This window comes from Anopheles coustani, chromosome 2, assembly GCF_943734705.1.
Source record: "Anopheles coustani chromosome 2, idAnoCousDA_361_x.2, whole genome shotgun sequence".
Classification (NCBI taxonomy): domain Eukaryota; kingdom Metazoa; phylum Arthropoda; class Insecta; order Diptera; family Culicidae; genus Anopheles; species Anopheles coustani.
In genome coordinates, this window is record NC_071289.1 from 85,922,843 (window position 1) to 85,949,512 (window position 26,670).

The window sequence follows — 26,670 nt, forward strand, 5'->3', positions numbered from 1 at the left end:
AAACCAGGGACAAACAAACTGGCGTATCGTTCCGAAAGGTTCGTGAAGTAGACACCATGATGCCTTCAATATTGGTGAAATGATGCGTTCAATTCAGCACATGAAATGAAAACGAGGCCTCATTCGTGAGCGCAGGAAAACCGGCACGGTGTGTTGAGAAAATGGCTTTTGGGCGCCATTGCAGCAGCATCGATCGTGGCGAGCCCCATGAGCGGCATGACAGACCCAAGGACGCCCAGAATAACACAACGCGCAGTTGCACACAGACACACACACACTGATGGCGCCCGCGCGGTGGCACATGCCGAAAGCGCGATCCGCCGAAAGCTGCGACGCGATTTACGCTCACGAATGCACGGGCGAATGCGAGCTGATGCTTTGCAGTATGGTGTTATCCCTTCCCAAACACCTGATCACCCAGTGATCGCCGGTTTTCGCTGGTAGTAGTGGTGACAGTGATCCCCATTGCGCATTCGATCATATGATGATCATCACGAGAGGAAACTTCTCGAACCGTTGTGTGGTACTGCTTTATTTTTTGTTTTTTTGGCAGACAAAAGCTGCGTGGCGGCGCGAAGAAGGAAATCGCCGGTGGACTTTGGATCGAACGATCAGCTCGATAGAGAGTGAGCCAGAGATCATCGAACAGCAGAGCTCCAAACAGCCGGGCTGCATCAAGTTAGGTGATCGTGCAACAGCTTGGCAAATTGGTTGGCTTGCAAAAGCACTATATCAGAAATTTTGCAGAAACCAGGGCTTAGTGAGTGGCTTACCGGCGGTGGAACACAGTTTACAGTTTGTCACTTGGTAACACCCAACGTAAGGACAAAGCCGCAGTTCACACCGATATGCCAAATCCGCCATCCGATCCGATAAGCCACCGTCGGTGATCTCGTTTCCTGATCTGCCCCGGGGGTAACTGGTTTTCTCGGGAGAACAAATCGGATCGGTCGTCCAACTTCCGACGTTCGGTGTGGGAAGTTCCCAGGTGAAAAATTTTCCTACAGAAACAAACAAGCACCGATCGATGCAATCCGTACAACAAAAGTCCCCACGATACTAGAAACTTTCCACCCATCTGTAACTGGCCGGCCCAGAGGAGCGTTGCTGGGTGCGTCGTTACTAAACCTGTTCCGCCAATAGACAGCCGCAGCCAAACAAAGAACCCTGTCCGGTTCGTCCATAGCGGAAGTAACTGCGTTGACCTTCGGCGAGGGATGTGTTGCGATAGATCGCGAAGTCCACCAGATTTCGGTATGATGTTTTGGTTCAGCTCGATCGCAAATCATTGGCCTCGGGCATTCGGGGCGCCGTACAGAAACATCTCCCAACGTGAACCTTGCAGGCGTGAACCCGTATGGGTTCGCGTGTGTTCCGATTGATTAGCGGTACAGTCGCGAGACACGGATGGACGCGTGTATCCGGAAGTGGACGCGTGTACGGTGGCCAGTAAAACCCAATCCGGTGTGATCTAGTGTTTGCTTCCGTATCGATCAAATGCGTTGTTAGCAAAAGGGTGGATGGAACCGATCGGATACCCGTGTATGAGAAGCACGGTGAGATGTGAACTAGTTTTGATTAGCACAAACTACGACATTGGGGAATTCTGGCAAAGCGTACCTGGTAGTGATGACAGAAGATAGTCTCTAGTCCGCCTCTAGTCAGCTCATGCCAGGGTGCGGATCGAATCTCTTGCGTCATCAGGCAAAGATCGTAGGATTTCTTTGTGATTTAATTTATGCCATGTTTTTGTTTAATGTTGTAGGCTCTGTTTAATCGCGCGTATAGAAACTTCTAGAGACTAAAGTCTTATAGGTCTTCCAAACATGGAAAGACAAAGGATATCAGAAATAATTGTTAAGAATGTAACTAGGCTTTTACTCCAAAGAAATCCAACAATTGCGGATAATTTTCAACAATTAAATCGTATATTACAAGGCTTTTGTCTAATCGTTGTCTACTTCTTCCCGACACTTTGCAAGCTGTCCAATTTTGGACGGTTTTCTTTTTCGCAATCAACGCCAGCTTTTGCCATTCCTCCTTATTCCACGAAAGAAGATCGCTTAAAGACAACCCACTTGCCCAATGCTTCACACAGTGGATTGGGGTAAGTACTGCATCTTACCAATTACTACTCACTTGGAACCGATCGTTTGCGTTCGTTTGCGTCAGCCAAAATTACCCACCGTCACCGTTTGAGAGGGCAACAACAAAAACGTGTTCGTGAAAAAAATACCCCTCGAATCATACATGCTGGCACAAAGAGAACAATAACCCATAGATCAATGTTGCTTCTCTGCCCGCTCTAACGCCACACATGACTGGAGGATCGCGGTGCGAACGAAGTAATGTAATGTTTTCGAAGACGATCGCGAATCACGATGACGGGCGGAAAAAAAATCAATAGATCATCGGAACCATGGCGTCCGCACGCGAACTTCACGTCACACAAGTGCTAAGTATTCTCAGCACATCCCCAAGCATCCCGCCGGCTACCTACGGCTCCTCGGTACGAACCGGATAAAGTTACAAGTGTGGCTTGGGATGATGATCAGACTCCGATTCTGACGCAAAATACGGCTTCCAATTGACTAATCGGGTAAACAGTCGTGAGGCACGTACGCGTGCGCCGGTTCCATTATTTTTACCGTCGGATAGTCGGGTCGGTGTCGCGTTTGGAATCATAATGCATGTTGGCCGCAGGGGAGTTCTTGGATGGGAAAAATCAAAGACAAAATCAAATCCAAACAGTGAGAGGTGTGTCACGAAATGACGAAAATGCTATAGTTTCCTTCAGTCTCAGATTCGAGTTCCTTGTGTCTTCCTTTACTGATCGTATGACGTCGTGTATGATTCGACCCCATGCCCTATACTTCCCTCGTCCAAAATGACTTTAAAGCTACTTCCGATACTTAAAGATGACTCGCGGTTTGCGAAAGCGTTCTTCGGATTTTTTGTTTTGCTTGCTCGCAACACCAAGTACCAATATTTGTTGGCACTTGACGATACGAAACGCAACTCAAGGATGCACTCGTAATTCGGGCCATTCACAGCTGGAGACGCTCACAGCCGCCGAGATTTCGCACGGCATCGGACTGTTTGCAGAGATGAATTGGCATTCATTTCGTGAGATGGTTTTTTTTACCGGTTCCGGGAATCTACCTGCACGTTCTCATTATCAAACCGTGGAAATTCAATTATTGATTCGAGTTCGATCAATAAAAATGCGAATAAAAAAATACTGTCATGGGTATTTAAGAGGATAAATATTGTTTTTCAAGTACTCATTTCCCATAAAGAGATGTTTAATTTCAGTGAAGTTCGCGATGAATAAAAAACAAGATCAAACGACTTAAACTACAGATTTTCAACAGAGAGTTTTCGTTTTGGTTTGATGTACTATATTTATGCTACATTTTTTGCAGAAGAAGTTCAATGTTAGATTATTTGCTAATAATATTCGCAAATAATTATACCACTTTTGTTGCCTTAGCTCACAACAAATAATACGATAAGTATTTACAAGTGTGTACAGTCATGTCAATGACAAGTAAAGTTAGAGACAAAGAACCCGTGATTGATGCGTTCTATTCGGTACTGGTTAGGTTGGCGTCACCGTTAAATTAGAATGCAACAAAGAGGGTGCAATTAATTAAGCATATGTATCACATTGCGACCGTTTCGTTTGACATCGACGATGTCCCTTTAGCCTGGGCCGCTTCATACCTTTCGCACCGCCGCGGTCACTCCTTTCTATCGTTGTGCATTCGATTTGACACTGCGTGATGATGGTAATTACAAGAGCTAACCTTCTTTCTATCCACCCTCGCCGCTTTTTTGCAATGCTTGCAATTGCATCCAATTACCGGGGTATTGCCGTAAGGTAAGCCGACCGCCATTATGGCTAAGCGTATCGTGCAGGTAATGGGTAATTTGAGGCATAAGTTCTTGATCGAGCGATACCTGATCGAACTCTAGACGAAACAGATAAACTGACATTGAGTATGTCGAAATTGAGGCGTAAAAGTAAGACGAATACAGCTCAGAAAACATGACAACTGTCAGCTTAGATGTATGAAGTGAATTTTGCTGAAGTTGTCACAAATATCACATTTTTATTGGGGTTAAACGATTTTCTGAGGAAGCGAATAGTTAATCGAATTTCTTGTTTCAAATTAGTTTCGTGATGTACAATTAGTTGTAATTTATTGATGTAACGAATTTATTGATACGAAGGATTGTCCTATGAAAATATTTATCGTTTCATCTGCTGGGATCTTTTTTAAATATAAATATAAAAACAACGCATAAACACTAGACATAGTTTCGAAGGAGTATGTCCTGAGCCAAAATTTCATTCAAAATGCAAATTATTGCAACTCAAACTATTACGCATAAAAGTCACTTTTTAAAAATTACAAACCAACTGTACTTGTTCGTGCATTACACTGCCGAATTCTGATGACGTTTCGAGTGCACTGTCGCCTACTTCCTAGCAACAAACCCGGTTGCTAGACGGGTGCGCATTCCATAGTCTATACATCCTACCTCGTGCCCGTCTCGTGACCTTACCTGAGGGCTTATTCGGGCCCTTCGCATTCTCCTACGCACTTGCCCTCACGCGGATTCGAACATCAACCGGCCTTCGGTATGCTCTGGTCTGCCGGAATGTCGATTGCCATCCAAGACCGACCACTTCGAGGGTACAAAGTCCACCAAACATATCTGTTCATGTGTTCCCCTACTGTACCGTTACCAAGCGCATCGGAAAACCCGACTTCTTGTGATAGGGAACCAAGCAGCTCGTCTAGCAGACCCTTGGATTGTCTGCACACCCTTGGACCCGGCCCTTAAAGACAGACGGGACTTTAACCCTAAAAGAGTTCCACAGCAACGTTTGTGATTGGAAGCAAAAAGGGACGGAAAAAAGACAAGCCCAGAACGCGTCGTGTTATCGCTTTCGATTTCGGTCACTTTCCTCATTTCTTCGATTTATGGTTGTTGGATGTTATTCTTTCATCTCTTTCGTCGGGCTTTCTTGAGTAAAGCGAGAAGACATTCAATTTTGTTTCATACAGTTACATTCATTATTTGTTGATAAGTTTTATGTGGTAAGTTCCATTTGTTTGACAGAATGTTCAAAAAAATCTTTCAAACAGTAAATTATTATGATTCGACCTAGAACATAACACGAGATGTCAATTGACTTTGGCGTGTTTAATTTCTCAACAACATTGTATGCTTCTTTCACTCCCCGGCAGGCGAAGGTCAACCATGTACCAATTTCTGTTCTATCATCAAGTGGTACCAGGAGAAACCATGCCCACATCACATGGCCCCTACAGGCTCGTAGCGGTGGCTGGGGTAATATGCACCTCTGAGGCAAAACGCACCCTTTAACCACGAAAATAGTAGTCACCCTGGAAGATTGATAGCTCTACATCAACAGAAAAGCAAAATAAGAATATCATTAAAATATAATTTTGCTGCCCATACCGCTAGGAATAGACAGTACAAACATCGTAGTTTTTATACATGGCAAACATAGTACTATTAGTTAGAATCAGAGCTTCAGATTGCATATACAAATCTCGGTAAGTATGCAGATTTACTCGTATTTTAATTTAAAGAAGTGTTTAACTAAATGTCGACCTGCCCGGTCGAGGCAAAAAGAGCCAGTTAGTAAACAAACTAAAACGAATGCTTATCATTCAAAACTAAGATGTTGATTGATAAAAGCAATGATTCCTTGAATTTAATTTTCTTCTGGTCGAATCACAGACATTTTTTAAACTTTTTAATCGGTCCAGATTTGGTCATTTGAGGAGGGTTTATTTTGCCCCACTGTTTTAGTGCGTGGGCAATACAATTTGTCACGGAGCATTCTACCACAGCACAGGTGCATCAACTAAGTACAGATCCATCAAAAATTGAACTTTTTTTTAATTTAAAAATTTATAATTTTTTAACAAAAAAAGCTAAACATTCCCTCACAGGTTTCTAGTTTGAAGCTCAATGAACCAAACGAATTGATAAAATCAACAATCACTGGCAAAGTTCATTGAAAATTCCTTAAAGTATTGTTTACTTTTCCTTAAGAGGTGCGTATTGCCCCAAAAAGCCCTACCATTCCAGCACACGCGTGATCCTTTGCTCGAGCCCAGTCGGTCCAGATACGGGTCGACATGAATATGATTAACACCATGTGAAAACGTTGTGAACGCTTCCGGCTTGTCGGTGCATAGTCCCGCCCGTGTGCATCGATAGCATACGATCTACGAGGGAACCTCAGAGAGAAAGAGAGAGAACCAAATACGACGCATGGATGGGACCGATTGTGCCGATAAGCGGAACCCATGGTCGATGCATGCGACCACGTGATCTTCACGTGATCGGATGCCCACTTCCCAAATTCTCACGGACCAACGGCGTGCATTTGTGGCCCGTTTCAAACATTCGTCGAATTGCCCTGCTTCAGTTCCCTCCCGGTTTGGAAGGGACTTTGATTTCGATCCGGTTCAACCATTTTTTTTTATTATTATTATTGAAATGCAAGGTTAGGGCATAGACCTGAACCCTAAACCTCCCTCCGTCTGTGATGTAAGCGTCTTCCTAAGCCTTGAACAATCGTCGGTGGACGCCGTAGGAAACCTAGACAACCGGTTTCGGCCGGACACGCTGTCGGTCTCGTCGCGTCTGATAAGATGATGATGATGATGATGTTGATCATTCGTCGTCCGTGGCAGACAGTTTTTGTGTCACTAGCGCTAACACTGTAAGGCGTTAGGGTTCTACCGGTTGGTCTTTGCAAACTCAAAACTGTTCAAGGAGATTACTTCATCTTTTTTTCAGCGTGTGTAGTGCGCAACAAGTTAAAGAACTGCTGGTCGGAGCGTGTTCAGCTGTGGCCGCAGTGGAATGCACCGGTTGCGTACGTTTAATAGAACTAAAGGTTAGCCGTTATCATGGCGTGCATGATCTTCCATCAGAACGAACAGGAACTGGAATTGACGAGCAAAGCTACAATTAACGATGCCCAGATATCGAATTAGATTGCGGTTATTTAAAAATAATCATTGGTTCTCGCAACACTCTTGTAATTGGTCGCTTTACACATCATTTCGAAATACTAATCTTTAAAAAAAGTTAGTTAAAACATCATACGATATTGAACGAACTTACATCGTAATTTTATATGACATATTTCTGCGTATTTTTATTCGAGTTTTGATGCAATGTTTTCTTTGATTTCTTATAACAACGATAGGTGAGGTTTCTATGAATTAATGATAATGAAAGCAATAATAAAAAATGAGAAAATGTTGAACTTATCAATTATAACTCTCATGTATACGTTTGATACGACAATATTCCTAGAAACTTATGGTTGATTTTAATATACATTCAAATGAAAGACAAAAACCATTCCTTGTATAAATCATTCTTTGTATAAAATATAACGCATGAATTATCATGCATAATTGAGTAGAATAATTTCTACTGAAATGCTTCCAACAACCGTCCTATAGTGAAGTATACTTTCTAATGTGATACATTATACTGAAATATTTTATTCAAATAGTATGCGTGCCAGTCCCATTTGAACTCATACACCGTGTATTCGATTAATATATCGAGGCGTGGAGTAAACAGCAAGCTCGATCGAACAATTGCATCTGATTGAGATTCGTTTCGGTAGAATAGATTTTGCATTTTTCCACTGAAATCAGTTCCTTGTTCTTGCGCCTACCCACTCGATTGACTTCTTTGTGCATCACATTAACACCCTAAGTACCAAACCCAAGCTGTTTGCAATTGCATTTTGAACACATCGCATGCCTATGTACACCCATCGTGCCTTTTGACCTTAGCTTTGATACTTTTACCGATCACTGCGTCAACGCAGCAGGTTGAACCAAGCCAAGTGGTGTATGCAAAACGGGTTTCGATCGATCAATAGTATGCGTCCGGATACGGTCACCAGGTGGAGTCCATTTTGGAAGAGTTTTTTTTAAAAAAGGGCAGAAACGAGCCATAAACCTCACCATCATTCGGCAGTGATTCCCAACGATGGTCCGTGCATCGCTAATCGAGGACCTACTAGGACTTTAATCCGAAAACTATTTAAAGTTGAACTAATTAAAGTTGTTGCAAGTACCGTCAAATCAATCTTAAATGTGAAGAATGTAGTGTTGTGCTTAATGAATCTTTCGACGAGATTCAATCATATGAATCTTTCATCTAAGATTCAGTCAGATTCATTAAGAGACTTTAATTAATCGTCATGAATCGTTCATGGATCTGTCACGACTCTCCATGATTCTGTCATTGGCGTGGACCATGCGACCAAAAAAAGAAGGGGTGGGGCGGTTGTGGTGGGGGGGGGGGCGGGTCACTCTACCCATTTTTGGCTTATCACTATTCATCAGTTGATGTGTCTTTGGGATTCATGAATCTCTCGACGGCAGATTCATGAATCCCTTAACCGCAGAGAATCATTCAGATTCATGAATCTGAATCTTACTTACACAACTCTAGAAGAATTTAAATATGTCTCTAATACCTAAAGAACCGAGTATGCGACGAATGAAGATTTATTACCAGCTTGATGAACTACAGAATACCAGAACTTAGGAACAAGTGTGAAGAATGTAAATATGTCTATAATATCTAAAGAAAAGAGCATACGACGAATCAAGATTTGTTACCAGCTTACTAAACTGCAGAATACCAGAACTTATGAACATTTCCTTACACATTCAATTTTGATTGTTACTATTTATCATGTCCTGAGAGCAATCTAGGAAATAAAAAAACTAACGTCGGAAGGCTATACAGACCTTCATAGTCAGCCTTAGCACGGATTTTGATTCGATTTAAAAATATCGAATCGAGATGTTAATTTTCTTACATATCACGTCAAAGGAACCCTTGATCATGTGTAGTATAAAGGATGCTGGGTGCACTTTCATTGATTTATTTATTTATTTATTTATTTCCTAATTGCATGGCACACGCAGGGGCCTCAGCAATGCTTAATACTATGCTTAAATATAACAGAACACGTAACAAAAGCGACAATACTAAACATTTGCAAAAAGACACATCGATTTAAAGACGGCTGACGATACATGGAGGTCAAAAAACTGCGAGAAGGTATTGAAAGCTGAGCACATGGAGGTAAATGGGTCGTTGGCGCCCCTGACCGTTCTCGCTAGATCTAGTCTTAAGAGGTTGTGGCGGATTGATCGAAAAAATAGATTGAAGCTAGAACGTGCTTGCACCCTATGGCTTATGAATAATAATATTAACAGTCGTTAATGATCCGAATAGGGGTCAGTTTAAAAAAAAAAATTTAAGAACTTACTTTTACAGATTTAGTTTTAGAACTGTCTGCGTATAGGGAATAATTGGGAAGCACTGGTAACCGCTGGTATCAAGACCGCTGGACCGCTGGAGTGCGATGGCACCAAAGCAGGCCAATGGTCACTTCAGCAAACTGAACCGCACGACGTTGGTACATCGCGACAGGTGAGCACGGGTTAAACTCCACTCTGAACAACAACAAACCGCACCAGCACCAACCACCGGCGGTGGTGACTGTGGTTCCCCTTCTTGATTACCTTCGTGGGACCTCCTTGACCCACCCTTGGCCCCTTCGCTTGTGCACCAAACCATCGAGCAGCAAGCATATGGAGTGGCATATGAGTGAAGCGAGCGCTTTCGCTAACGCAAACTGCAATCTAGACAGTTTTCCAAGCACCTCCAACAAGAACGGCCATTTGTGGCGCTTTGCTAGAGTTATTTTTTACACCGAGTTTGTGTGCGAATAATTTAAACGGTCCGGACAGGGCCCGTCACAAGGCGAGCAGAAAATTAGGCAAAGACACTTGCTGGATGATAACACACTCTAAGAGGGTAACACTTCACGCATGCAACGTGGAGGATTGGCCTTCGGGACAAATTGAACTAGATCGCATCATACAGTGGGCAATTGGAGAACATTCGAGCGCTTAAGTTGACTAATTTTCACCATACGTTGACCAAGCATCTCAAGGCAAGCGGCTTGAGGCTAATTAAAATAATCAGTCGACCGGATCAACGGTCGATAGGATCAACCGCTTGCAATAATCATACAAAAAATGAACCATACGTCGGTGCTAGAGTGTGTATCACACTACGGAGAAACATGAAAGCTAAAATCAAAAAGAACATTTCAGTTGAAAAATAATAACAACAAACTACTCACCTCCAAGTCGTCCAAGTCGAAAACTGCTAAAAATGTTTCGGTATTTGCTATCACGAATCGTTCAACAACTGATCAATTTAATGTTATTTAAATATATATTTCTCCAGTTCTCATACGAATTTGCCATCACGTTTCAGATTCTGTTCACTTGTCTACAATGTTTTTCATTAATGTTAGACTAAGAAACTTTACATAGTTGACTTACACACTTCTGGCATTTGCACCAACCAATGCTTCCCTTCGGGATCCTCATCCTCCACACCGCTTCTCTGTAGCTGGATGGTTGGAATATTTCACTATAGTTTACATTGCTTTTACTTCGTTTGTCTACCATTTTCATTGCTTCTAGTGCAATCGTTCTCAAGCGCATTTAAAGACGGGCCTTCTACTTTTAGCGCTTGTGTAGGGTGTGGGTTTTTGATACTTAATTTCGTTTGTTCCGAAGAGTGTCCGGGGGGAACAACATGTCAGTGCAATGCATTCGGCTCTTTGAATTTACTTCCTTTAATTATGCTAATTTTAGTCATTATTCGTCTTATAGGGTGTTTTTTTTTCTTGTTTTCTTTTTCATTTTTCAGCCTCTGGCTGTTTCGCTTTTCGCACATTCCGAGGGATTTTACCAACCATACGGGATCACGTATACTACTAACACTCGTGATCTTCTATCACTGCTTATCACTATCTTTCTTTTCTTTACCGATCAATCACACGCGCACACACAGACACACTCTCAAATACCCTTTTTTCTCGCATTCTTAACCCACAATCTATTCGCCAGGAGGTTGTTTTCCATTCTTTTCTCCATCGGCTGCCTTCTAGTTTTTAATTGATTATTTGTTTTTATTAACTTGTAACGGAATGAGTTTCACATCGTTTTGCTACGCTGTCTGAAAGGGGAAGTTGCTTTTGCATTTTCTTTTTAATCTCTCATTTGAAGGGATTTCTAAGAGGGTGCTATTGAGTGTAGTATTGCACTGAAAATCGTGAAGCACTAGGAGCGGCCAGCTAGTTCCTATTTAGAAGCAAGCACACTATGGCTAATTTCTCAGACTTTGCCCACCAAAACTGTCTGATAGAAGGCAAATAGCAGACGATCAGTCAACAGTCGGAAACGAAAGAAGTGGGAAGAGAAAAGTATGCAGTCACGAATTGAGCTGTACTTCCACAACAGCAAGCAGCGTTCGGCAGCGTGCATGTCGTCGTCGATGCAACGTTTTACGAATCTTACCCACAAATTAAAAAAAAATCAACCTCAAAGTCCCAGAAACAAACACTACCAGCTAAACGCTATAGGGTATCGAGTAATGAACGCTCTTCATATTCTTATCACCGTGTACATATAACGACGTGTCGCTTAAATATATACCCATGCTCCCATTGACCAAATTCAAACAAAACGCACTGTATTTTTGAATTCGCATTAATCCTAACGCTTAAATCACGATCCTTTCCGGTGTATAGCGCGCTTGCCGGATGGTACGAGCATACCGGACAGGAGAGCGTACACGGAACAGTAAATGAATGAATTATGAGCTGAATGAAAATTAACCTAACGCTCGATCATCCACCGGGACGCGCATGCATTCGTAGGGAGGAAAAAGAAACCTGAGCTTTTTACCAGTGTGACTGATTTATAATCGAGTTCTATTTGTTTTTTCTTTTCATCTTCTATTTCTTTTCCTTCGCTAAATGCTCTCGTGTCACAAAATGCAGCCGATGATCGACATGAAAGACTCTCGGGTGTCCTTTAACGCACGCACTACTCACGACGCCCGTGGGCACGCGAGTGTAGTTGATGGTGGTTTATAGTCGGAGCGTTGTGCCATGTACAAATGTTTGGTTTATTTGATACAACAATAGCTTTCCTGTTTCCTAACCATACATGACGCTTTGGAGAAAAATAAGACATACGAAAAATGTCATGCAAACCATGCATATGGGAGGTTTTTATTACCTGTTCTGTCGATTGCTAGACATTTTTGATACAACGATCTTTGCCTAGTTCTTTTGCAATATTGAAATTAAACGCTACTGACTTGTCTGCTTCGGGTGAAATTTGAGCAGAAGAATTTTTTTCACATGCGTCTTTGCGCCAACGATACGATAGTGGCTGCTTATGGGGGTATATGTGGAAATATCTCTTCCATCTGATTGGAAGCGTAAAACTAGAGCTGAAGCTGCTGCTCTGAAAAAGGCATGTTCTAGAGTAGCATAGAACATTTGCACCCGGGTTTGGTACCAAAAACCAGACAACACCTGCACAGAACACAAATGTAACAATGTGCGGAAGAAATGTTATAAATAATTTAATATATTACATATAAAGCTTGCACAATTACGTTCCAAATGCTCATTTCCTCTTCCGCGTGAAGATTGAAAATTTGGATTGGGGGCTGATGAGGACAGGTTGACAATTGTTTGTGCCCGACGCGATATGAAAGAAACTGCACAGAGTGTCTGCAGAGCGGGGTGGTGGTACGGGCGGAGGAGTCCTGCGAACAACTTCAGTGCTCCATTTCCACGATCAATCTCACGCCTACCCTCCCTTTCACGACCCTTTCCTCCCTTAAATTACTGCCAAACATGGTCAATTTGATTTTTCGCGTTACTATTAACACGTTAACCCTTTCGCATATACGCCTGCCTTCGCTCGCTCTATGTCATTCAAACACACACACACACACGCACCAATTATATAGATATGAACAAAAAAAATTATAGATTACAGAATCAAGTCTATCACCAGAAGGGGGGAGTGTTCATGAAGAATCGCATACCTCCTCTTTCAATCGCTGCTTCGTCGTCGTCCATGCTCCGATTTTCTCGCTCACGGAATGTCGTCTCCATGATGGCCGCAGTTATTAGTGCTTTTTACTCTTTTGTCCTTTTTATCGCCATTTTCAGCGGCACACGAGCGGACCGTTTTCTTTAAATTTGTATCGTCCTCTCAGTGATCAGTGATCCTCTGCCGATTCCGAGGCGCGAGAAGATTAGCGACGAATCAGGACTCGTGCGCACAGAGACACACGGGCGAGTGAATGACGAACGGGCAGAAACGTTTGTCCTGGGTGTCCTGGGTCCCTAGACCGGACCGACATCACTCTGATACCGGGCGGTCAGATAGTTGGCCGCTTCGCTCATCTGCTCCAGCGACCTGTAGAGTCCGAGCAGGTGCGTACGGAACTGCTTGGCTAGCTCGGCGCTCCGGTCCTGCTCCTGGTTGCCCTCCGACTCGATGCCGGAGTCGTTTTCCGCCGACGTTTCGCTGTCCGAGTCGCTCAGCGTGCTTGCCGAGTTGGAGGAAGCCACCGACACGGTGCTCGGCCGGCGTACGTGGCCCTTGGTCGTGGTGCTGCCGCTGCTGCTCGCCGTGGTGCTACTATTCGACTCGACCTTTTCGCTTCCAGCCGGCGACGACGACGACACCGAGGATCCGTTGCTGCTGGCAATCGCTACGGTCGGGTCGGCGGTTGTGTTATTGCTGTGTGCGGCGTTACTACTACTGCTGTTGTTGTTGCTGCTGCTGCTGCTCTTGGCTGACTTCTTCGAGCTGCCCATGACCACCGAATCATCCACGCCATCTTCCGCATCCTGGCGGCCCCACAGCAAATCCACCTTGACCAGCTTTAGCGTGTTGTAGAGCTGGAAGAGTTCGGAGGTGTTCAGCAGTTCCCGCGTCGTGGCGCGGTTGGACTTTTTGCCATGGTGCGCTCCGTAGTGCTGTGCTTTCGGTGCTACCGGAACCGTATCCGTGGCATCACCAACCTGTGCTCGGTGGAGAGAAAGGAAGAGAAGCAAACATACGCAAACTGTCAGTACTAAAGTAATCACACCGAAAGTTTATACATCCCACATCCGCCGTTCGTTTCCGCCGCTCATCGCGTTTCCTTGTTCCGACGGAGGTCAAATGGGACCACACACACACCCTCAATGGGGAGCGTGAAGAAAAAAAACCCCGAATCACGCCACCGACTTGAACCGGTTCAACAAACTATTTCTCACGAAGCGGCGATGAATCTCAGTAAATTTGTTCGCCACTTTCTATAAATATGTTATTCTTTGCAGAAGGCGACACTTGCCATCATTGGCCGCGCGGAACGGGCCCTAGCCCGCAGCTGTTCGATCAGCATCACACAGTACATACACAACAACGGCAAACCCCCCGGATAACCCATCCCTCCCCGCCCCAGGAAGGGACAGAGCAAATTTGCTAAATTTAAAACGCTTTATGTGAACACAAACCGCGCCAAATGACTTGCACGATGACGATGTATGCTCGGACGATTGTCCGAGTCGCTTTTACCTCGCCGTGTCATTATTATGTTCGAGGCGCGAGAGAGTGCATATCAAAGGGAAGTGGAGTGGTATGTAACTCCAGCGATTTCACTTTCATTTTTCGTACAAAATGCATTCATTCCATTGATTTATAGTTCCACGTGGCCTGGCTATTCAGGCAAGGAGAAATTTATTGTTCATTGGAAGACCATCGTCTTCCTTGAGATGCTTGAAGACAACAGCGCTTAATTGCAGGGGCACTTGCAAAATAAATAAATTTTTATGATATTAAGCGACATAATTGACACAACGAACTAAATAATAAACTCATAATAAAACGTTGCCAATTTTTAAAACAAAACTTCAACGAAATGTTACACCTGTCTATTAAAACCTATCAATTCACTTCCACCAAAGGGTTTTTTTTCCAAGAGAAGGAAGAGGGCCATCCCAAAAAAAGGCCCCGACAACAATCGTTGGCTGATGCAACAATCTGCCGCTTGAAAAGCAAAATAAAACCACAACCCAACAAACGGTTGGCACGAATTGCGAAAATCCGCGATCATGCGATTCGCGACCGTGAGAGAAAGGCGCCCGTGGAAAATTGCACGCGGAAAACGAGCAACGAGTGAAATAAGTGGCAAGGCATCCCCTACCAACTCCGAAACTAATTTTCTCCACACACACTCCACGCGGCTCGGCACTTTCTTGCAATAGTTCCGCGCGATCTTACGCGCTTCAGTGGGCCCACTTTGGAGAGTTCGGAACAGAAACAAAAAAATGCTACAAGAAATTTAAGTTTACGACCAGGTAGGTAGGTTGGGGGCCGGGCCAGCGAAGGACGAATGCCAAGAAAATCGCATGGAAACGAGCAAGAAACAAACGGCTTTTTGTTCGTATTTTTTTTTTCGCTTCCCAAACGCATGTAACCCTCAAGCGAAGGATCCAATAATTAGTAGTAACAAAATGCAAATGGCGAAGGTTTCTTACTTTAAAGCAATACAAACCATATCGTTATATAATGAACAATAAAGCAAGTAAAATTGGATACAACATCGAACCGAACATCATCAAAACGAGCGCACAACATTGCGTTTTACAATCGAAGAAGTTGTGAAACCATCAAATAGAAAAACAAAAACCAGTCGGATTTTTCCCAGGAAGCGCACCACCGTCAACGCGTCAATTACCTTGCGATCCATTAACCGGCAGGGAACCAGTATCGTTTCGTCCATGGTGTTGACGGATTTGACGAACTTGTCCATCGCGTTCAGTATGCTTTGGTTCGAGAATTCCTGGTCATCGTGGCGGGCGATCCGTCGCAGGCAGTTCCTGAATGGTTTGAAATGAGAACGAGAAAAGCAAACAGTTGCATTACAACTTTATAGAGCAGGCGAGAGAAAGAGGAAAAACCGATCAATCCCTCACGATCTTCCTAATGTGACGTTCACGAACGAACGACGATAATGAAACCGATGGTGGTGGTGAAGTGAAGGCGTCCGGAAATGTGTATGAATGGTTTGATGCAATGGTCTCCACTTTCCAGAAGGTTTGGTCAATTATGTGTCATGGTTGTTTACCATACAGTTCATTTGCTCACCGCACACTGCCCACCGGAAGTGAGAATGATCAAGAGTGCAGGAAGTGGTGTGGCTGGGTGACGCAAAACGGTCCAGGCAGTGACGTCAATTGAAAGCATCGTTTAGGCAAGCTTTCACCCAAAAGCTAAGTATATCTATGAAAAAAAAAACGCAACTACATCTTGACCTTCCGAGAAAGTAAAACAAACCCATGTTAGTTCTGTCGATATCACTGAACCTAAAAATGTCGCTAAATCAGAACTTACTCGCACGACGACTTTCAATGCAAGAACCCTAGTTCCATGGTTCGGTAATGGAATGAAACTCAATGGGCGCCGCCAGTAAATCTGCTTATACCATACAAGTTCCCCAGCGAAAGTGCAGACCTAAACCTGACAACGGCCACGAATGGCGAGGCAAGAGTGTGTGGCGCCATCGGGGAGAAGCTTTTGGAATGCAAAACTAATGCGAAAGAGAAGTTGGAAATGTTACGCCCGTGCTAATAGGTGAAGGAAGATAGTGGGACTTTTAAAAAGCGAAAACCAGGACACACTGGTGGCCAGTATTTCATAATAGCGAAATACTAGGCGACGGTCAACCCAACGCAGGATAGAGAGCCGTCGGCGACCCACTTCTCTCCTTACCGTGACCTTTATGCGCGTCTCGGCCGGTGCAAAATATAGCTGCATGCCATACGCAAACGCCAACGTGGAAAAGGAGATGGCTAAGAGCATCGTAGGCGATTCTGCTCGATTCGGCAAAACATCGAGTTTAAAGAGTGTCCGCAAAGGACGGATGGATCATTTCGCGAACGTTCCCGATCTGTGTAGGGCGATGGTGAGGATACTTCGAGTTTACAACCACTTGTGGACGACACGCGCCACAAGTTCAGTGTATAGAAAGTCGTCGCCTTTGACCTATTCCTGGCCGACCTGTCTGCTTCGCCTAATGCGGCGACACGCGACGAGTGACTGGTTGTAACCGTACCGTACCTGATTGCACCTTCAGTCCTAAGCGGGTTACGATACCCTACAGTGTGGCAACATGGTGTGGCTTAACAGGCAGCATTTGCAGTGTGAGGGTAGCGATTCTAACGCCCACTATGAAGGCGCGACTTTTTCCCCCGAGTTCTTGCTCGTCATCGACTATGTGCTTCCCATATGATGCAATCTGATGAGTCAAATGATCTTCCGACAAGAACAGGAACACTCATCAGTCAAATGATCCGCCGACAAGAACAGGATCAGTCATCAGACTATATACAGTTTAAAGACATCGTTTGAGATGGAAACTTGACATGGGATTTAGACAGAACTGCTTTGTTACATGGGATTGAGAGAAATTTAGACTCCATAGTGAAGCCGTTTCCCAGAAAGTCACCCAACATTGACCGTTATCATAAAACAGGACACCCACCGAACGTTCAAGTTCAAAGCACCACTTACCCTCTAAATCGGGTGGCTTTGATCGTGTGTGATCTCTCAATCCGCACAACCTTCCTCCATTCCACCGCGCTCAGTTCAGGGTGAATAAAGCCAAATGTCCCGCCACGTACTCGATGCGAACGCATAATAACGCTGCGGCTAGGCAACGGGGCAACCCCTCAGCACGCAACACTATTTGGCGCATATGGCCGCGAAATACCTGCATTCGAAAGCTCTTTGCCTTCCCAACCTCACGCCGTCCCTTGCTTCCTCCTCCCGCTCTGTCCGTTCGTTCGTCCGTCTGCAACCCCGGAGGCATGCGGCTTTTGCTTCCGTGGAGGTCAATCGTCGAATTGTGCGCCGTCGCTTCCAAAATATCAAGTACCACCAGTACGACTGGAGAGGAGGGCGCAGAGGGGCAGCATTCCAAAGTCCACCGCAAAATGGCCCCGCGCTTTGATGCGCCCACTCCGGGCGCGCACACACGTTTCTGGCCTAACGGACGAAGTAAACCGTCGACGTCAGCGCTCAAGGTCCGGCCGGTACCAAAAACCCAGTGGACACCGTTGTGCCAAAGGTACGCTGTAAGATGGTGAAAAGTGAGTACAAGGCAAACGGCACAGCCGACGTGCTGGACATGCTGCTATTACATGCATAATAAAGATGGGTGTCTTAAATATTAATTCAGCGCACGAAAATAACGGCGCATGGAGCGAAAACCAAATCGGCTCGTATCAGGAAAGGCCGGCCAAACCGAACTATCTTTTATCATTAGAATGTGGGATTGGGGTCAATTCAGAGTTAGACTTGACCAAAATATTTTGTAAGGAAAGTAGGAGGTCTACCGATAAGGTTACGCTGTTTCTTCACTCCTCAATTCTTTTATCAACAAATAAAAGGCGGGCGATTAGTACATACATCAAAAAGTACTACTTACTTTGCGAATTCTGAATTCTGGGTATATTGCAAAATTCGCACAAGTTCTAATATTTTACATCGCTCAAGTTCTAATTTAGTCCTAATATCTCAAGAAAATGGAAAACTCCCAAATAGGATCCTGCGCACCAGATTGATTAGTGCCCAGCAAGTTCTGATGTGGGAAGGAACTAAATTTCTCAAAAACAAAAACCAAAAGGTACGTCAAAATTTCTCGTATCGGTAGAAATTGAATTCTCCAAAAACTCAACAAATGGTGCCTCAGAAGTTCTCATATCCGACGCAACTGAATACTCCAAAACCAGCATCCTCCTCACAGGATTTGACATCTGGCAGAATGCAATTGACATTCTTTGTCTCCCGCGGCGACACTCTCGATCGCTTAGTTAGATGGCTGCAACAAAGAACCTAAACATCCAACTTTATGGGGCATACTATCGAACGTTAGAAAAAAAAATGGCAACCAATTTTCGTGTCGATTGCAAAAACCCCAACGAATGGTCGCATTTGGTTCAGGTAAGACATACAGAAAAAAAAATCCGAACTCGTTCCCATTTACGCTCGAACGAAGTATTATATGATCTCGCTGGCAAAACATTGAACATTGCACACACAAACGGCGACACACTCTGGAGTTTCGTGGGGAGGACGGACGGTGGGTGGGGAGCACATGGATGTAGTAGAAAGGCAAAAACAAGATGTAAACAAAACATTGAGCAACCGAGGACCGCAAGCCAGCGCTATTGACCAGCCATTGAGTTGGTTCGTTCGCTCTCGTCACGTCTCCCAAGTGTCTCCCCGCATGCGACCCAGACCAGCTGAGACCGCCTCGAAGACAGCTTCAAGCTCAGGTCCGAGAGCCGAGATAACACACACGATCGCCACAACTTCTTCGAGAACCACCGACTGGGCCTGCTCGGGCCACGATCGCCGAAAGAGGGTGGCGAAATCAACCTTCCGCTGCATTCACATCTCGAAGCGCCCCTCCCAGCGTCGTCGCTGGCGTTTCGGTGGTGACTCTCGCTTTCGTCGTCGCCTCTGGTGGTGGGAACCTCCCACCGCTTCTCGCTCGACCGGAGATTGCTATCTCAAGGCGCACGGTAAACCCGACGCCGTGCCTTTTGGTAGTGTCTGTGTGGCCCCACACACTCCCAGACCGAAACCGCAGACGAGATGCTGTCCGGCCCGGTGGCCAGGAGAGGGTGTCGCGCTTACATTGCTTCATCGCGGGGTCGCGCACCCCCGGCTGCCCTATTATTTGTGAGCTAGGCGAGCGAGCGAGCGCGCGCCCTGTTGAGGAACGGCGCAAGGTACACGTCAGGTGGACGACCTTGGCGAAAACTGACTGCTGTGAATGAACGCCACCATCCCGTAAATCTCTCGCCCACCGAGAGGCTGCGACGTGGTGCAGCTCCTTCCCTGTGCTGCAGCGAAACATTAGGCAGATGCATGATTCCGCTATCTAAGTGGCACAACCATGACCAACCGTTGGCACCAAAATACACCTGTGACGCAGGAATCCTGGTTTAGTCCGCATCGAAAGGGGGAAGATTTTTTTCTGTTTGGTACGTGCTAGCTAGTTCAAGGTAATTATATCTTATCACTTTGCGGATTATGCGCGCTAACCAAATCACGCCACCAACGGTTTAAGACGAATCATAAGAATCGCACTATGGTCAAATAAACAAATAACAAAATCTTCAGACATCAGGCAATATTTGTGTGTTTTGAACATTGTTTCCTGAAGCCCAAGCTTTGTACATCTATAGCGTCGCAATCATATTGAAGGCCTTCAATCACTCCAACCATGGTACCTCCCCACACCCAAACCTGCCACCTCCGGTGTGTTGAAGATACCCCATTCGAGGACGAATCTCTGTGAGTGTTACATAAAGTAGCGGAGAGGGAGGGGGGCAGTGAACCACCTAAAGCTAGTTTTTTGGGAATTTGGAGCGAAAGGAGCTGCTGCCCCGAGCTATAGGGTGGGTGATCAACGGTCGATTTACGGTTGCAGATCCCTCGGAAAAGAAAGGGGATGAGGCAGGGGAAAGACCCACAAACCGATGGCGGGGCGGTGGTGGTGGTAACGCGCTAAACGAAACGAAATCCCAAATATCAAACATAAAACCCAGCCCGACCAGACGGAAAAGGTTTCGGTGAATGACTTTTACAAGCCTATGAATGCAGCGCGCCTCACCCCCTTTAGAAGGTGGTCTGGGCGGGGAATCTGTCGGGGGGGTTTTGACGATGGCGTGACCTCGACATGTTTGGCGAAACTACAAAAGTTATACGCACACGAGATAGCGAGACAAAATCGAAGAAACGAATCACACACCACTCACTCGGCGAGCGGACTGTGTGTGACATAACGGTTATCCCGGGCACCACCTCAAGGTTCGAGAGATTGGCTACCGCGTTGACATAAGAAACACCGAATGATCGTAACGAGTGTTTTGAACGAGCTTGAAGCATCGCACGGGTTGGTGGTTGGCCAGAACTAGTTGCGCCTGCCTATCCCGTTTCGGTAGTTCGGGCTCTGCGAAACGAATACCGATGTCGGCAGGGGATCTCCCAAGGACGCTAAACCCATTTTATGGCTGCAATAAACGCAATCCGTAGGACGAAATAAAAACAGTTAAATAGTTTGTTTACAGACTGGACGGGAGGAACACCAAAAACAAAACAAAACAAGAAACCCACGTGGTGGGCACCGCAAGAAGTAAAAGTTGTTCCGAGCTATTTTCCGCCCCGTGTGAACGGCCTCCGGGAGCGACGCTTCAGAGACCATCATCGTGGCCTTCGATCGATCACTTCCTAGCTTCCTCAAACCATAAACGCGAGCGCCCGCGGCCACAAAGAACAACCATCCTAAGGTTCAAAACAAAAAAAGGGTTATTGAACGTATGGAAAATACCTGTCCGCCGCTAGAATTGGAAACCTGTTTAAAAACCTCCCATTTTACCATAACTTGCCGATTATTGAGCATCTCCTGAATAGACGCTGCTTCGTCCGTGGTCTCTAACCCCTTGGGCATAAGTGCTCTTGGAACAATGTATACTTCCGGATCGTGGTCAATCCGTCGTACCTACGAAACAAAGAACCACGACGGGCAAAAATGCTTCGCTTATCGTAATCCTCGCCGAAAGGACACTCTCGTGCGAGCGTTTGCGGTCGAATTAGAATTTCAACGATTTTGACCCCGCCGAGGGTAGTGGCCTGGTCAGGCAAAGAGCAAAGCCATGCGCAAACAGTTTCGAAAACAAAAACTCAACATTAATTATACATACACCAGCACCGTTGCCTACTACTGTCGACGCCTGGTGGCGTTCGATTTTGACCCATTAATAGATAATTCAATCCACCTGCCGATTGTGTCGCGTCTGGGGGTCATAGATTTCTATGTCAAGCCTTAGGGGTTTCCTGACTTGCCGAGCATGCAAATGGAGTGTTTTGATTTAAAATTTACATCGCACTTTGCCACCTCTATTACCCTAATGGCACAACAAAGCAGGGGAACCACACTTGCAGGTACGGTAACTTTTTTAAACTCTTATCCGCAGTTTCCGATCCTGCTATCACTCGGTCCATCAGTAAAGTGTACCTACGAAGTATGCTACAGTTGTAAAGCTGTATTACTCATCTATACTAGCTTATCTTACTTAATAGTCCCGTCAAACTGTCAATTTTATTCCTGCAATGACGAAACCCATCGGTAGAGGACATACATTCGCACATAGGAGATTATCTCACACCATCTTGGTAAGTTGTGTAAAGCAATACCGGCGTGACGCTGCGAATGATAGTAAATGATGTTACCTCATCACAATAAACTTGCCCATGCCAGTGCCGGGGCGATAGAACATTCCAGGCGGTTTCTTTCTAAAACGATAGTACATTTTTGTGTGGAATAATTTTACAAATATCAAATAATCGCCGCAGAAAAACGAAACTATCAACCTATTTTCCCCTAATGAAGAAACCTCGGGAACCCTGTTACCAAGAGACATTATTTTTTAACAGTTGAATGCGGTTTTCGAAAGTATTTAGTCGATTCTTCTTTGTGTCAGGTGCATATTCGTTTCTTTACCTTGTAGGCCCACGCTGCGGTTGTGAAGAAAATCATCTGATCGACGCAAACCCCCAATACGCACGCTGGCGCAACGTACGGTATGTAGCAATAGAGCGCGGGCCTCGATGTGTGCGTTAGTGAGCCCGGTTGGCCACGTACGGCTACAGTGTGATACATTTGATTAGTTATACCATACAAAAACAACTCAAATTGTTGATATCTTTGCTGTCTTTCGGCAAAGTCGGCCATGCAACTTTTGTCCATATGTTTTCTAAAGGAAGCTGGTTGCTGGAATTTAGTAACATTTGTAAACATTTTAAAATCTTATCAAGCAAGACTTATTTCAAATAAATAGATTTCAAAACCGCCATTCTATTTACTAGCCAAGAATTGTTGAAAGCGTCTGTAAGATTGACAAGGTAAGAAAACTCTTGTCAAATTGCCTTTCAATGTACATTAATAAACATAACCGCACGAGTACCTCTCCTCAAGCCTACAACAAAAGCAAACTCCGATGTACACTTTAATTCTACCCGTAATTGATCGATTTCCATCGCTGGGTTTTTTGGCTTTTATATTAAATCATTTACCAGTAAGTTGTTTTACAAATAAGTAGTTAACCGACTACGAATCGACTCTTACTTAATCTAAGGGAGCCCACCTTATAAAGGCAATACATTTCCCACGATGATTATGGTATCTCTGCTCGGGAGAGTTCCCGTGATCTATTCGAACAGTATTTTGAAGTTGGTCAGCCGTCCGTAAAATCGTCATACAAAATGCTGGCTATAGTTAAAATGATACCCTGCACTGTGGAGAAACTTATTGAACGAAGTACGGATAGCTGGTAGTGTGGGTCGTATCCAAGCTGCAATGGATTCAGTGCGCATGCACCGAATCAAATCTAGTAGGCAGCAGATACCCGCTTTACCAACACCCCGATAGCGGCAGAGTGAAGCAATTTTTGACACTTCTTGACCCGCTGCTTCAAGCAATCGTTATCGCACCTGATGCGATCAGGTTGCAAAGCTCTATCTGTTATAGCATGCAAGCAATGAAGCAATACTGCTTTCTTATCAGCCGGGAATACCTTCGCCCAGACGGTTGACTCAGCCTCTTAGCGATGGGTTTGAGAACATGAATCAGCATTGTGTACCGTCTTGCCATTAATTTTACACTCACCATTCGAGGTATGCCAAAAGATGGTCCTACTCGGTGGTTCAGAAATATCAAGGTAAATCAAAGGAAGGCATCACATGTTGCACAATGCGCAGTGTGCAGTGAAACATAAATAAACGCTGACCTTAACCAACAAACTAATACCATATTCAGTCAACCCTGGTCCGGTCTAGGCCGTTGTGCGGACGAAGCTTGATATCCGTGACTGATAAAACAAATCGCTGAACCAACCATCCCCATTTGTGTGGGCTCATGTATTGTGGGTAGTGATTTTAAAATCTCGGTCGTGTATGTGCCTATTGTAGCAGTAGGTCCTCGACATCGACAGGAAGGATTGATCATTGCACCCCCGAGCAGTGGATGATGAAACCCTGATGCTATGAATCTGCGGAAACGAAGCGGACTTGTGAAAGAGACTGGTTTTCGGTTTCAAAGCCGCACCCTTGATGACGAACAACCTTGCCGAAAAGGATAGTTCTAGAAACTTACCGGCTGTTTTCCATGTTTGTGGGTAGATCTGTTGTGTAGCCGTTCATGTTCCGGTTTGCTTAGCGCGTCGAAGTACGGCTTCGCGAAGAAAAACGTTCTTCTACTGGTTTGATTAGGAAACAGCTGCGAAGATGGATGGTGACACGTTGGACACACAGTTTCCCGCTGCAGTCGACTGGCACGAAACTTTCTCTAGTTTTTATTTTCCGATTTCGACTGAACGATTCGACAAAAACACACGGGTGGCCACTTGAAACCGCACACAAGGGGCAAACCGTCGCGGGAAACACGCGATTGCTAGGGTTTTCTTTCTTGCCACTATCGAGCCAGGGGTTTTTCCTGGCACTGTGTAACAGATGTGTTCATCAAGCAAGCTTTGTTTGCCAGAGACCAGCAGTTTCAGACTCCGTACAAATGCTTCCGAATTTCGATCACTCCAGTTTGCACACGTATGCAAACGTCGACAGGCACTACACACGTTCGAGGCGAGACGGGGATGCACAGCGTTAAATCATACAGCACTATCCACACTGCGGGGTGGGTTTAACCGTTTTAATAAGCACCGATTGCTATATTTCGATGAGGCAAAGAAGACGACCTTCCGGCAGCATTCGTTACCCGCCGCAAATAGTTGAAGAAACCAGCTCCTACATCGACTCTAGACAGAGAGTTTTCCTTCTTCTGGGCCAGCAGCTAGCTAAGCTAGTTGACTATTTTATCTTTTCCTATCTTTCCCACAGTGCGACGAGTGCGGAAAACGAAACTTTCCTGCCAAACTTTACAATTCACACGACGACGACGACAGCCTTCACCTTTGCAGTGTGCTACTCGACAGGCTTTTCCTCGCAGTTGACTCCAGCTTTTTGATCAAATTTTCGTTTTCCTGCAACAAGCGCGGGCGTTAGGACACCACACCTGTTTTATTTCTCTCTGCCTATCGCGAACACAACCGACACGACCGAGCGTTCAATTCCAAGTGTTTCATCAAGCGACCCGCGTCTGCTGCTAGACTAACTGTCAAGCGGTAACGGCTGACTGGATGCATTAACGTTATTCCCGCACACTGGTACCAGCGCGAACACAGCTGCGGAGGAGCGCTTTAAACTGAATACAGCACATGGTTATCGACTACAATTTACGTCAAGCAGAACATTCAACAGAAAATAAATCAAACAGAGTTTGCTTTTCATATCGTTGATGTTTATTCTTCATTAAAATAAAAATGCTTGTGCCTCAAATTTCGTCCCCAGCGATAAACCATGTTGAGACTAGTGTGCGCAAGCGCGTTTCCACAAACACCAACGTTCGCCGCCACCGGGTGCATTGTACCTTTCACGCACACTTCCAACGAGGGCGGCTCGGCTGATCGTACGACTGGGCTGTGATTGGTCGATTTCGGCAGCGCAGTGCAAAATGTGTGTAGGGATACGGTGCATCTCTGGCATTCGGTGCAGCATGCAATGCACATTCGGAGGTGATTTTAATCACCGAGCGGTTTTTGTTTTAAAGAGCTTGTTACCGCTTCGTTTCGCTATTGTTGTGTGTGCGTTTTAATGTTTTATTTTATTTTGACATCGCGCTTCAAACAAACATACGGCCGGTCAGATTTTTGCTTGCACTGTAGGTCCGTGCATAGCAGCATCATTTGAGCGAACGGATTTCGGGATGCTAATCGCACAAAGCTTAGCAGCTCTTGCGTTAAGACTAACGAGAGACGAGGTAGCATGTGACGGAAGGTAGCAGAAATCGCACCGTTTGATAATTTTTCAAAGAGTGCGATGCGTGGAATGTTGTTTGCAATGTGGGGAGTCCTACTTGAATAATTTCCACTGTTTTATGTCTAAATCGATGGAATTTTTAAAATTATGTTTATTGATTTTTAAAAAATATGGGTTAATAATAAATAATAAAAAAAACTTTCTTACGATTAAATGTTAAGCTTTAAAAGTAAAACCTATAGAAAAAAGTATCTTTGGTTGGAGATGCCGGGTATCGATCCCGGTACCTCTCACATGCTAAGCGAGCGCTCTACCATTTGAGCTACACCCCCTGATACGATTCGGCAGGCTTATAAGCGCCCAGATTCAGGTCAAGAACCCAGTCAACATAAAAGCATAAATCTTCAGAGGCGCACCAAATTGCATAAAACAGCTTCCGTTACGTACTAGACAAGATATTTATTCCCCATTCGTTATACCAGAGCAGAATGGTAGAATGCGGTTGATTAAATAAATGCCGCACGCTTCAGACTGATAAAGCACTTCAAACCCTAAAGACGGCACAGAAGGCGTAGGTAACCAGACTGATAGCGCGAGTGAATAGGGTAAAGCGCGTTCAAAGAAACGAATTGTACTTGTGGGTGAGATAATGGCGGGTGAAGTTGGCGGATGTCGAAAAATCAGGCGATTCGCATGACTGGCTTTCGTGGGATGTCGTACGATATGTTTAAGAAAAATCAACGGCGCACTT

General features: G+C 45.0%; 2 protein-coding genes and 1 non-coding gene across 4 annotated transcripts in view; all 3 read right to left on the bottom strand.

Moving 5' to 3' along the window:
* Nucleotides 1-1,110: 1,110 nt before the first annotated feature.
* The window catches only part of LOC131266344 (protein N-terminal glutamine amidohydrolase), a 58,886-nt gene continuing 33,326 nt past the window's right edge, over nucleotides 1,111-26,670 (bottom strand). Inside the window, exon 5 of the transcript XR_009178367.1 lies at nucleotides 1,111-1,122. The gene's annotated coding sequence lies outside the window, so the exon portion shown is untranslated. The remainder of the gene's footprint in view (nucleotides 1,123-26,670) is intronic.
* Nucleotides 13,123-25,159, bottom strand: LOC131266343 (uncharacterized). 2 transcript variants are annotated; one of them, XM_058268821.1, is made up of 5 exons: nucleotides 24,202-25,159; nucleotides 15,715-15,856; nucleotides 13,826-14,014; nucleotides 13,753-13,778; nucleotides 13,123-13,691 (listed from the first exon to the last, which is right to left on the bottom strand). In XM_058268821.1, the coding sequence occupies exons 1-5, from the start codon at nucleotides 24,246-24,248 to the stop codon at nucleotides 13,331-13,333; spliced, it is 765 nt and encodes a 254-aa protein (XP_058124804.1). In that variant the 5' UTR covers nucleotides 24,249-25,159; the 3' UTR covers nucleotides 13,123-13,330. The 2 variants fall into 2 exon arrangements, with proteins under 2 accessions (XP_058124804.1, XP_058124803.1); XM_058268820.1 differs by having other exon boundaries at nucleotides 13,123-14,014.
* On the bottom strand, nucleotides 26,179-26,251 carry Trnaa-agc (transfer RNA alanine (anticodon AGC)). Its single transcript has one exon. It is a non-coding gene; the product is annotated as a tRNA-Ala (tRNA).